Source organism: Penicillium verhagenii, assembly GCF_028828195.1.
Source record: "Penicillium verhagenii strain IBT 33310 chromosome Unknown utg000003l_segment0_segment0, whole genome shotgun sequence".
NCBI lineage: Eukaryota > Fungi > Ascomycota > Eurotiomycetes > Eurotiales > Aspergillaceae > Penicillium > Penicillium verhagenii.
In genome coordinates, this window is record NW_026643167.1 from 2,197,983 (window position 1) to 2,210,678 (window position 12,696).

General features: G+C 46.7%; 2 protein-coding genes across 2 annotated transcripts; one reads left to right on the plus strand and one right to left on the minus strand.

The window, feature by feature from the left end:
• Positions 1–152: 152 nt before the first annotated feature.
• On the plus strand, positions 153–9,305 carry atmA (DNA-binding protein kinase TEL1; the record flags this gene model as incomplete). The annotated part of the gene is made up of 8 exons (XM_057161608.1): positions 153–231; positions 294–336; positions 397–1,749; positions 1,807–2,147; positions 2,205–7,093; positions 7,149–8,210; positions 8,263–9,220; positions 9,286–9,305. 8 exons carry the CDS (start codon positions 153–155, stop codon positions 9,303–9,305), a joined length of 8,745 nt encoding a protein of 2,914 aa, XP_057024893.1.
• A 1,963-nt stretch (positions 9,306–11,268) lies between these two features.
• On the minus strand, positions 11,269–12,256 carry N7466_002211 (uncharacterized protein; the record flags this gene model as incomplete). Its single annotated transcript, XM_057161609.1, has 2 exons — positions 11,269–11,486; positions 11,551–12,256. 2 exons carry the CDS (start codon positions 12,254–12,256, stop codon positions 11,269–11,271), a joined length of 924 nt encoding a protein of 307 aa, XP_057024894.1.
• Positions 12,257–12,696: the final 440 nt, after the last annotated feature.

Genomic DNA, 12,696 nt, shown 5'->3' on the forward strand with positions numbered 1-12,696 from the left:
CCAGTTCTGCCGCTCCACAAAACCACTCTTTACACCGTCGCGATCGCGTTCCTGGATTTCGAAGATGGAATAATAGAAGGGGAGTTTTGGTGCCAGCGGGAAGATGGTTCAGGCCTGTCAAGATTCAAAAGACTACCGCACCTTTAAAAACCATGGGGGAAATATTTTTGAACAAGGCCCTCGGGTTTTTGTCGTCAGATAAGCAGAAGGACCGCAATGAAGGCCTGGCAGGTTTGTTGCTTTCCCACGGTTATCTTGCTATTTATGTGGTTTATTGTTGACAAAATGTCCAGATCTGAAGCACATTCTGCAGCAGAATAAACAAAGCTCAAAGCTGTAAGAAACGACCACACCTGTGTGCGATGAGACCATAGCTAATGTACCACCGAATGCCAGACTGGACCTCAACGATAAAGCCTGTCACAGAATCTTTGAATGCTTGTTTCGATTTGTCGCGCTAGAAAGACCATCTTACAACCGTGCCCAAAAATCGAATTCCAAGAGCACTTCTAGTACCCGATTGTCAACATGCGCGTCAGTGCTTCGGATTGCGGTCGATACCTTTTTGCGAAACCTAAGAACCAAAACTGTCCGTGCGATAATTGACCATATCGTTGAAACTATACCAATTCCTGGAGAAGGCCTATGGGAGCTTTTAAGTGTGGACTATACGAAAAGCCTGGCATCTCTGCTACGCCACTCTCCCCACACCGAGCACCTGGGGGACACAGAATGGAACACACTCGTGGATTTCTGCCTTGCAGCTATCAAACTAGAAAATGGTGGCGAGAGTCAGCTCAGCATCCGCAGTGAAAATCTTTCTACCCCCGAGGAGGCCCTGGATGGTACTAACGACAGCCTCTCAACCTCATTCAGAATGACCCCGACCCAAACTCATAAAGATAAATATGTCGGGAATAGAAATACTATCGAGGAGATTGTAGCCTGCATGCAGCTGCTGACTGAGAGTCCCAGTGCCCCTGTGCAAGCTGCAGCCGACAACATACTACTGGGTCTGGTGGATTTCGTCAAGTCGCCATCCATAATGGCTGGAAACGCACACCAGCTCGCATTCAGTAGCATTAATACAGTCGTTAGGAAAGTCATGTTCGATCAATCCGAACTCGTCCGATCATCTTTGTTGGAGTTGATCCCGGTAATTCGACGTCTTTGGTCCACTAAATTCCACAATCTGAAAGAGGAGCTCCTTGCTACCTTGATGCTGTCTATGGCAATCTTGGTCGATTCGATAGCAAAGAAACCCACTGAATCTCTTTTGCGCTCGATGGAGAGATTGGCCGATTCATTGCATTCTGAGTATGTGAAGCGACCCGAGAAAGGTCAGTTGCAAATCGACGAAACTGTCCTTTATTCAACGACAGTGGACGATAAACTATCAATCTATGGCCCTCGATTCGGAAACTCTCGCTCAGAACATAATTGGACGGTCTTATGGGTCATTGCGAGCCTTTTGAAGCTTTTAGAAACTGTTGCGAACCAATCACCGGGCTGCGCATTAGACGATGAAGCATCACACAAAAGACAACGTGTCGATTCTGCGATGGAAGACATTCTTCGGGACGCTACATCAGCAACAGGTGCACGAAGGATTTGTGCATTGCAACTGATTCCATTTCTTGAAATTGACATGGATGTTGAAAGAAAGGAGGCCATTACGCAGCGACTGATGCCTCATATCCTTGATGACAATGTGACAGTCTCTTCTTGGACTATGTTGGCACTGACTAGGTACATAAAATGCTCATTTCAATGCTTTTTGCTCAGCTAACCGGACAAACTCCATAGTATCGCAAGGGGCCCTGATGCGAGACTGCCTATTTTCAAGGTCCATTGGCAAAGCGCAATAGATCTCACAACTCGTTCATTTTCTTCATCTGGCACATCGCGGGCCGCCTGCAAGTTGACAAGCTCGATCTTGGAAGCAGACTTGTTGGACTATCCGATAGCGACGGAGGCTGTACGGTCGTTGCTCTCGTCCTCTAATTTCAGTGGACCTTCTGCTATTTCTGACTCATCCCTGGAGCTTTGGTCATTGATTGCACGGCGAAAGACGCAACTGAACCTTAGCTCAATCCAGAATTCCTCCAGGCAAATTTGCAATTGGTTGAGAGATGTTTGGTCAATTGGTATGCATTCAAAGATCGCACCGCTCTGATCTTCTATGACTTACTTTATTATTCAAGGTGTCGTAACAGACCGGCTTCAAGCAGCTAGTCTCGCAATGTTTGCCCGTCCGCTTGATTTGCTTAATTTGTTCTTGGCATGCACAAACCGCGCCTTTGATCTTCCGTGCCACCCACAAGCAGGCCAGTCGAGCAATATTGCAAAGACCTGGTATTTCTTTCACGAAAACCAAAAGGTTCTAGAGTACATTTTCAATGTTGGGGTCTCCTTTAGAAACTGGGGACTTTGGAATCGAAACCCCACTTGGCGTTTAAAGTGTCAGACTAGGGCGGAGCCTGATGATGCGGTTATTATAGAGCTCCTCCGGTCAAAATCGCAAGCCTTTCTACAAATGTGGAAGATGTTGACCGAAGATAAGTTATACCATGTCACTGCTGATCTTCTCCAAATCTCAGCTTCTTTCTGCATTGTCTTCAGTCTTTATGCGGCGTGTCTTCCCCAGCAACTAGTGCCAAAGATACAAGACATTCGGGAGAATTGTGAGACCCTATGGTATGGCATATGTGACCTCCTGGCAGCAAAGGGATCCAACTTTATGCATGCATGCCTTGAACTCCTATTGCCTATACTTCCTTCTGTGGCGGATACCGACCCCCAGTCCGCTGTTTGGATTGGCCTTTCTCCGCTTGTCATACCCCTTTCCAGTGTACTTGAAAGCCTGCGCCAGAGCCAGAAAGAACATCGATCCATCTCCAAGGATTTTATGGACTTGGATGATCAACTGACATCAGCTGAAGAAGAACAACATGCTGAACAGGTCATACTCTCTTTGAATCGAGAATACGTCCCTCTGTTTCCCGATATTGTTTCTTTTCAGCGCTGCTTGACAATTCAACTCTCTCTTTTGCTCAGACTACAGCCCGAAAGCCCGCACAACGAGCTATCGAAACACTCGAGCCTGGCCGAGTACCTGGTCAGTCTAGATCAATCAGACCTCTTATCTGCACGCCACGTTCTACCCAAGGCTTACCAAGCCTGCTTACAAATGGGACGAGACAACGTACTACAGGTGATTGAAGACATTGGAGAAAAATGTCTTCAGTCATATGAAATGGAACGTTGTGAAGCATCTCACGGCCTTTGCATCCATATGATGGCTGGACTTGTTGCATGCTGGACAGACAACCAGAGCGATAACTTGCATCAGTCAGCCATGGATCTGTATGGGTGGTTCATGAAAGCCCTCCTCGCTCGTAAAAGAGCGTCTCCCAGGACTTACATCATACTTTCTGAATTGATACAAGCGGTTCTTGGTACAAGCCCTGTGTACGGAAGCGAACAATCGCTTCCGTCACCGCGGACCAGTTTATTTACAATACTAAAGGAAGGGGATGTCCAAGTCAAATTTAGTGTTGCCAATTATATTCCAACTCTTTTTGAAAAGTATCTTCTGAAGGACCATGATGCAGTATTCGAGGATGTGCTGGAAAGTCTTCCCAGAGATCCGGACTGGATTGAAGGAATTGCACTTCGTCTGTTTGCCTTGTCCCTGTTGGCCTCCCAATGGCACACTCTGCTACGCAGAAGCGTTTACCATATTTTCGAGATTCCAGCTAATGTGCCACTCTCGCTGGACTATGCTCGCAAATGTATCAAGTTTGTTTCGAAGACCCGGGGGTTGGAAGACGGGAGACAGCTGTTCCAACTGTTCGCATCCCAGATACTCTATACGTGGACAGAAACTCAACCAATTACTTCAATGCCTTTCAGCATCTTTGGATACGGAAGTCTCAAAGAGATGTTCGTTGATGCTAAAGAAGAGCTCGTTGGACAGATGGTGATGCGTGCCAAAGAGTTTGAAATACAAGAGCTTGCAGATATTCTCGAAGAGCCTCATCTCAAGCTCTTAGAAACATCGTTCCACAAAGCCGAGGCTTATAGTATTGCTCGTGATATTAGCCTTCCACCAGATCAGGGAAGCCAGTCGCAGGGTATGGAAATCCGACTGAGAAGACTGCTCGGAGCCGACGGATTCATGGCCCAAGTGGAATACCAGTTCCCTCAAATAATAGCCAACCTTTTCAAGGCGCTTGACCAGTGCGATTCAATTGAACGAGAATACGGAAAGCGATCTGCTTTCTGCTATGCGCTTGATATCCAGACTCGAATTGCCAGCGCATGCAATTCTGTGACTTCATTATCTGCAAACCAGCAGCCATCATTTCGAGCTCGCTACCTTTTGGACGAGTTGGAATTTATTTGCAAGCGTGCAGGATTCGAGGTTGAGTCAATATGGACACCGCCCTTAGTCTCGTTCGTGTGTCGATCCCTGTTGGAGTCAATCCACCCTGCTTTGGGATCGCTTCATACGTGTTCTGTGATTCGAAAAATCAGAATTCTAGTTTGTCTTGCCGGCCCGAGAATACTGGAGGATTACCCATTCGAGATGGTATTGCATGCCTTGAGACCATTCTTGATGGATATTCATTGCTGTGAAGATGTTTTGGGCATTTTTCAGTATCTTCTTGATGCAGGAAAGCCATATTTGATGCGCGCTCCTGGATTCATGGCAGGTATTTGCATGTCAACACTAGTCTCACTTCGGAAGCTTTTTGCATCATCTCCTGAGAGCACAACACAGGAAAGTCAGTTTAGAACAGTGCTTTCAAGCGCGAAAATGTTTTACCAATGGCTCTGTGATTTGGTCAAAAACTACGATTCTTCTGGTTTGAGTACATCTAGCCAGAAATCCTTCTCACAACTTCTAAAACTTGCACAAGACTTTTCAGTCCTCGAAAATTTATCGAATGATCAAAATGATAAAGAGTTGGTCTTCGAGGTGCTGAAAGACCGTGGCTCTGTAAAGCCCTTGTTGACTAAATCCATTGGTGACAATGTGCTATCCTTACTCTGTCCTGAGATCAAGCGAACGTTGAACAAGGATGATGTGCATCTTGACCCAAAATCCCATGTCGTTTCCCTGTGGCACACTCTTGATAGATTTGACAGTGGACCCGAGTATTCGTTGTGGGCAGCTCGACTTATCGGACGCTCGTTTGCTGCTACGGGCAAGATAGACGAAAGCTTGCTAAGAGAACAACAGCCGTCGTTCTTTGAAGCATCCGACAAACACGAGCAAATTGACAATTACTGTCAATCCAAGGCTACGATCCTCCAAATTCTCTGCGAGAAGCTGCCTGCCAACAATCATGTGGAAGCTGGTCTGATTGAACGTACACTGCAACTCATTCTCAACAAAATCATCGAATTTCCAGACTTCGAAGAATGTACAGAGGTGATTCCCGAGTCCTTGATGAAAGCTCTTATTTGGGATCCATACTCCTGTCCTGATGTTATTCTTTCGAAATCAGAGCTCGAACTTTGTACCAAAGCAACCGCAAGCGTCTCCGAGCTTCTTGTGGGTGACTGGGCTCGTAATGCTTCTCTTTCTTTGTGTAATGTTTCTTTGGATGATCCGGTAGTTGGTCCTCTGCGCAAGGTTCTTGTCGTGATCCCTGGACTGGCTGTGCAGTTGTTGCCGTATATCGTTCATGACGTTCTACTTGCAGAGAAAGATAAGAGAGGCCAAATTCGTCAAGATATCTCTGACGCTTTCAAAAGAATTCTGCAGAAGGTTGATGACGAGACGATGCCTCACGCTCGGAGCGTCATTAATTGTATCCTCTACCTTCGCAATCAACCCGTGCCAGATGAGTCAACCATCGTCGATCGGGATTGGTGGCTAGATATCGATTTTGGAGAAGCTTCCTCAGCTGCGCATCAGTGTGGATTGCCAAAAACGGCACTTTTGTTTCTCGAAATCCAGACAAGTAGGGTCATTGCGGGGTCACGTCGCTCGTCCATCGTGAAATATGAACCGCCATCGGGACTTCTTCACGGCATTTTCAAGAATGTGGATGATCCAGACTTGTTTTATGGGATTCAACAAAGCTCCTCGTTGACCACTGTGGTGGAGAGATTGGAATACGAAAGCTCCGGATTCAAAAACCTTCTATTTCAGAGTGCACAATATGATAGCGAAATTCAGATATCCGGAATAGCCAACCCTTCTGGAGTGCTGAGAGCCTTGAACGATGCCAACCTGCAAGGAATTGCTAACAGTATGCTATCCACCGGAGGTGGAACAAATGAGACACTTTTGACTACCGATAATATGTTGCAAGGAGCAACGAGCCTGCAACAATGGGATGTGCCTGTATCGCCGTTGGACTTGTCGCCCTCGGCGACAGTGTTTCGTGCCTTTCAAAGCCTCAACACATCATCTTCTTTACCTGAGATGTTTGATTGCATCGATGACTGTCTTTTGAAGACATTAAACTCCTTAACCCATACTGGTCGATCTGCAATTCAGATCAGAAATACCATGCGTGCTCTAGGAATCGTGACGGAGATGAGCGATGTGATACAGTCAAGATCCCCCGACGAAATGGACTCCGAGTGGCAGCGAATTAAAGACAGCAGCAGCTGGCTGAAAACTGAAAGGTATCTATCTATACAAGAATGTTTCAACCGGCGCATGGGTGCTAAATTGACTAGTTATCACGAGGTTCGAGAAATTTTGAGTTGGCATGAGGCGTTGTTCTCGTCGATCAGGAAGAGTGATCTACTCAATTCGCAAACAAAGATGACCGTTGCACAAACACACCTTCTCGAAGCAAAAGTGTTCCGGGAGTCGCTCGAAATTACTAGGAAGCATGCCGTATCCCAAGCATCTTTGAAATCAGCCATTAGTCTCTCAAGACTATCCGAACTTTGTGCTACTCTGGGGACAAACATTGATGGCGTTACAAAGTTTGATCTTGCCAATGTACTCTGGGACCAGGGCGAGATGACTGCATCTATTCGAATGTTGCAACATCTCAAAGGCCAAGGTGAATTACACAAACAAGCAATTCCACTTACCCGCTCTGAGTTGCTTGTCACTTTAGTGAGTTTGGTTCGACTGCTCCTTTCAACTTGTTTTTCTAATCCAAGACCACTAGGGCCACCATGTCGCTGAAGCTCGCCTGGAGAAGCCGGATTCGATCCTTCAAGATTACCTATCCCCAGCAGTCAAAGAACTGAAAGGTGACGCGGAAGGAGAAACAGCTGGACGAGTGTACCACGGATTCGCAGCATTCTGCGACCAGCAGCTCTTGAATGCCGACGGCCTGGAGGACTTCAAGCGAGTGGAACAACTGCGAGACCGCAAAGAGAAAGAACTCCAAGGCCTGGAGGATATGATGAAAAATGCAGAGGGCCGAGAAAAAGAATCCCTTAAGATATTCCGTTCTAAGGCTAAGCAATGGTTTGATCTTGACGATCGCGAATACCAGCGCTTACTTCGAAGTCGAGAAGCCTTGTTACAGCAATGTCTTGAGAATTACCTGCTTGCCTTGAGAGAGAGCGATGCCTATCACAATGATATCCTTCGATTCTGTGCGCTTTGGCTAGACAAATCCGATAGCAAAATTGCAAATTCGGCTGTCTCAAAGCACCTCAGTGAGGTGCCCAGCTATAAGTTCGCCCCTCTTATGAACCAGCTCTCTTCACGCTTGCTTGATGTTTCTGATGACTTCCAGTCATTGCTGACAGGACTGGTTTACAAAATTTGTGTGGAGCACCCGTTCCACGGCATGTATCAAATATTTGCCAGCAGCAAGTCCAAAGGAGGAAAAGACCCATCATCTCACTCCCGATACCGTGCTGCAAATAATCTTGTGGATCGTTTAAAGAACGATAGCAAGATGGGATCTACCTGGGTGGCCGTTCATAACATGAACATAACTTACGTTCGCTTTGCAGTTGACAAACCAGATAGCAAGTTCAAAACAGGCGCCAAAATCTCTCTGAAAAAACTCCCCACCGGAGAGCGCCTTGGACACGATGCAGTTACGCACAGACTGCCTCCACCGACTATGAAGATTGAGCTCCGGCGAGACCGGGATTACAGCCAAGTTCCTATAGTCGCTAAATTTTCCAATGAATTCACCCTCGCATCCGGTGTTAGCGCACCCAAAATTGTGACAGCCATAGCAACCAATGGCGTACATTATAAGCAGCTGGTAAGACTGCTGGTCTCCCTTTTAACCGTCAATTTACTAATACCATTTTTAGTACAAGGGAGGAAACGATGACCTTCGTCAAGACGCAATTATGGAGCAAGTGTTTGAACAAGTGAGCAGCGTCCTGAGTGTTCACCAGCCAACTCGACAGCGAAACTTAGGAATCCGCACATACAAAGTGCTGCCATTGACCCTCAATGCGGGTATCATTGAATTTGTACCCAATACGATTCCATTGCACGATTATCTGATGCCTGCACATCAACGCTACTTCCCCAAGGATATGAAGCCCAGTGCCTGTCGGAAACACATTGCCGATGTTCAGAGTCGATCAATGGAACAACGAGTCAGGACCTATCGCCAAGTCACAGACCACTTCCATCCAGTAATGAAATACTTCTTCATGGAGAAGTTCAACAACCCCGATGACTGGTTCAGCAAGCGACTTGCATATACCAGGAGTACTGCTGCAATCTCTATTCTAGGCCACATCTTAGGACTCGGTGACCGCCATGGACACAACATCTTGTTAGACGAAAAAACTGGCGAAGTGATCCATATTGACCTGGGTGTTGCATTTGAACAAGGACGCATTCTGCCTGTTCCGGAAGTCGTGCCCTTCCGACTTACTAGGGATCTTGTCGACGGGTTTGGAATCACCAAGACCGAGGGCGTCTTCCGGCGATGCTGTGAATTTACTCTGGAAGCACTTCGACAAGAGTCGTACAGCATTATGACCATTCTCGATGTTCTTCGTTATGATCCCCTGTACAGCTGGACTGTCTCACCGCTGCGGATGAAGAAAATGCAAGATGACCAGGAAAACGGAGATGGACTGCATGTTGTGCCGGGCACAACTGACAAATCATCAACGAACGAGCCCAGCGAGGCTGACCGAGCCTTGACCGTGGTTGCAAAGAAACTGAGTAAAACACTCAGCGTCACCGCGACTGTTAACGAATTGATCCAGCAGGCAACAGATGAAAGGAATTTGGCTGTCCTGTACTGTGGTATGTTCTATGTCCCTCCAAATTCTAATCCAATACCAAAAAATCTAACTTTTTCATGTCTCTAGGCTGGGCCTCTTACGCTTAATGAAACTCATGGTTTTGTATGCGTTGTTTATACACATTATCCGTTTTTACTGAGGTACATCGCTGGGACGAGAGTCAAAGGGATTTCCAATGCATGGATAGAATCCAAAATCTTTTCCGTTTAAGCATGTCCAAATTTATCAACCTCCAGCCCCGGAGCGCTCGGAAGTAGTAAAAATATCCACATAGACATCGACTGTGAGGTTAATATCGGTTAATCCATAGATCCAGGTTCAACCTTCGAAAGGTTGCGTCAACTTACCACCGGGGCACCCAAGCAATACAAAGTTGTCAGTGGGCAACAGTGTTCGAGCTAGTGTTCGAACCAAGCGCCATCTCATTCAATGTTAACTAGTTTTGAAAGACCTTCAAAGTAAAACTGTGAGCTATTCCAGACATCTCTTTTCTCTTTAATATGTACCAGCTGACCGTATTAACCCCCTTGTGTATTCCAAGGTTGTTGAAGTAAGAATAATATTTAGTATCGTTTGGTATAAAATCAAAAAGCGAGGTACAAAACACTTGGTCTTGTTTAGTCTTCATTTGCGTGGGTCATAATGCGATTCCCGGGTTAAATCCTTAGCCAGGCCCCGGTGGCGCAATTTGGAAGCGCATCCGTCTTATGTCACAATCCCTCACAGGAATTGGCATGCAAATGTCTCTAATAATATGAGCACGGAAGGTTCGTGGATCAAAGCCGCGCCGGGGCAACCTTTTTTTTCTATTCTCTCTTTTTTTAATTTTCCTTCTCTTCCCCTCATTCTGCCTGCCCACCCAAACAAAACAACTAAACTAAACTGACTTTACTGGCTGCCCAGATGCTAGAGCGCGATGGATTCGCATTTAGGAATTGCAACCCCCGCTCCGATCTGGAGAATATATTCATAATACCTTCCAAGAAATCCTTGGAGGAAGTGATCTACACTGTAGAACAGGAAAACGAACGGGAAAGAGGAGAGAAGAATGAAACTGTTTGTGGCTATTCTTCTCAATTCTTCTCAACTAGGGGGATGGAGGGAAAAGGAAGGAAGGAAAGGAGAGAGAAGCTCTCACTCTCCCCAAACTAGCTACCAATACCAACACGCGCTCCATCATGACCAGGAGCAGACCATGTGACCTCAGAAGTTATATGGTTTACTTCTCCTGAAAGGAAGAAGGTGCGGTCAATGACTATAGGAATCAGCATAACCAGTAGGTATTTTGGAAGGTGAATTAGGCGCCGTTAGACCCATGATGACATCTGGACATCTGATGAGGGCTGTTAGGTACTCAAGTGCTAGTATGTACTGGATGTAAATGACCTCAGAGGTAGCCCACATGTGCATCGATGATCTGCAAAACTGGAATATCGTCGTCAACTGGTGGTTTTCTACCTTCCTCGCACCAGAGCCAGCCTGCGGGTCATGATCGAGAACTAAGTAATTAAGCAATTGAAAGCGTAGAAAGATTACTGAGAGGTACCTTTGCCAGTAGTGAGAAATAATCTATGTCCCACTACCAGTAGGCTGAATGTGAAAGATTGAGACTTACTAGCTCTCATCTCCAAAGAAACCTTTGAAGGACGGTAAATAGAGTGGTTGACTGAAGAATGAAGATTTCATTACAATTTAGATCTTTCGTTCAAATGAAGTACTTGACCTAGATCCCAGATATCAAAATGGGTCAAAGAAAAAAAAGAGCAGAGATTCGTAATTCATAATCGTTATTCATAGAGCTAATACCCTTATAGAAATGAGGAACGCCGCCCGGGGTTGAGCCATTAATGTGATGCTGAAATAATGAGATGCTAGGGTAGTCCGACGGCGCTGAAATAATGCATATAAACGAAGAGTGAGGGATCAGATGTCAGTTGAGGGTACGGCAAGGCAATTTCTGGTCGTCACCATGAATTGGAGAGAAACGCCGCCCGGGGCTGAACCATTAATATGATGCTGAAATAATGCATATGAAGGAAGAGTGAGAGATCAGTTCTCAGTTGGTGGAACGGCAAGGTTTTTCCGGCTCGTCACCATAAATTGGAGAGGAACGAGGCTGCGGCGAGGGCCGGCGACTTCGTTTTTGGTAATAGGCTTTCGGCACACAGGGCACGAACCCCGAATTTGTCTGTTCGAGTCGCCTCGTTCGGCTCGGTCGTCACTGCGATCGATACACTCGAGAATGCAGTCGCGACAGAACAAGTGCCCTAGATTTAAAAAGCGTGTGAGAAAAAGCTGACAAGAAGAGTGATGGAGAAGTGTGTTAATTACCACAAACCGTGCTTGTTGCATCCTGCGGTGTCTCCAAGCAGATAGGGCATCTGTAAGCCGCCAATAACCCTTTGGGCTTGTCCACACTTTGTGATTGCTGATTGGCGCTGGCATCCTCTGTCGAGAGTGGTGGTATATTGGGATTTGTCAAGTCGACAGGTGCCATAGCAGACGAGGGCGAGGGGGGTGATGAGTTAGAGTGATCCTCAGAATGCCGACGCTTGACTCCATGGGGTAAGCTTGGTAGCGGTTCAAGTAGAGGTCGCTGCACGCGATATTGCAAGTTGCGCTGAGATTCACGCTCCTGTGAGAGATTCTCCTGTGAGATATGCTCCTGTGAGATATGATGTACCCTGGAGAGTGGGTAGCCCATGTAGCTTTGGTCATTTATGTCTTGGGGACCTTCAGTTGACAGCGAGTTCGCCTCCCCGCGAGGTGCATGGATCAGCCCATCGTCTTCGGTAGTTGGCTCCCTGCGAGGTGCATGGATCAGCCCATCGTCTTCGGTAGTCGGCTCCCCGCGAGAGGAATGGATGAGCCCATCGTCTTCGGCATTGAAGGGACTCAATTCATAGGTTTCGGAGTGTTCTTGTGTGGTCAAATCGACCACGGAGCCTCTGCGACTCATATCGGGAGGAGGCTGCGTATGCCAGAGGATAAAAGGAGTGATGAAGGACCATAGCCGGTTGAAGTTGAGTCTGCACATTGTTTGTTCAGCCTTGTGGCAATCGATAAGAGAGCGGTGTCGGGTGGCAGATTAGAAAGTATTGCGGGAGTTTGAAAGCGGAGAAGGTTGGGCGGTCTCTCGGGCGGAATTCCTGGGCAGTATCTTTGATAGCTGAAAGTGGGCCAAGGGCCTCCTGCACGTGACTTGAAACAGAGGCTAAGGGTCTCCCTGCACGTGACTTGAAAGTGAGAGGGCCTCCTGCACGTGACTCATACTTGGGTTCCAAAAAAACAACAACGTCAGGTGACCCATGCCTCTGGATATTTCTTAATCCGATCGCCGGATATGACGCCCAGATGCGATAGGAGTGAATCTGATATGCAAATTCCAGAAAAAGCAAAGAACCAAATTGAGTCTTCACAAGCAAAGTGCAACCCAGGGTTGCGGTCGCTTTGAAAATACAATGACCTGATATTAAT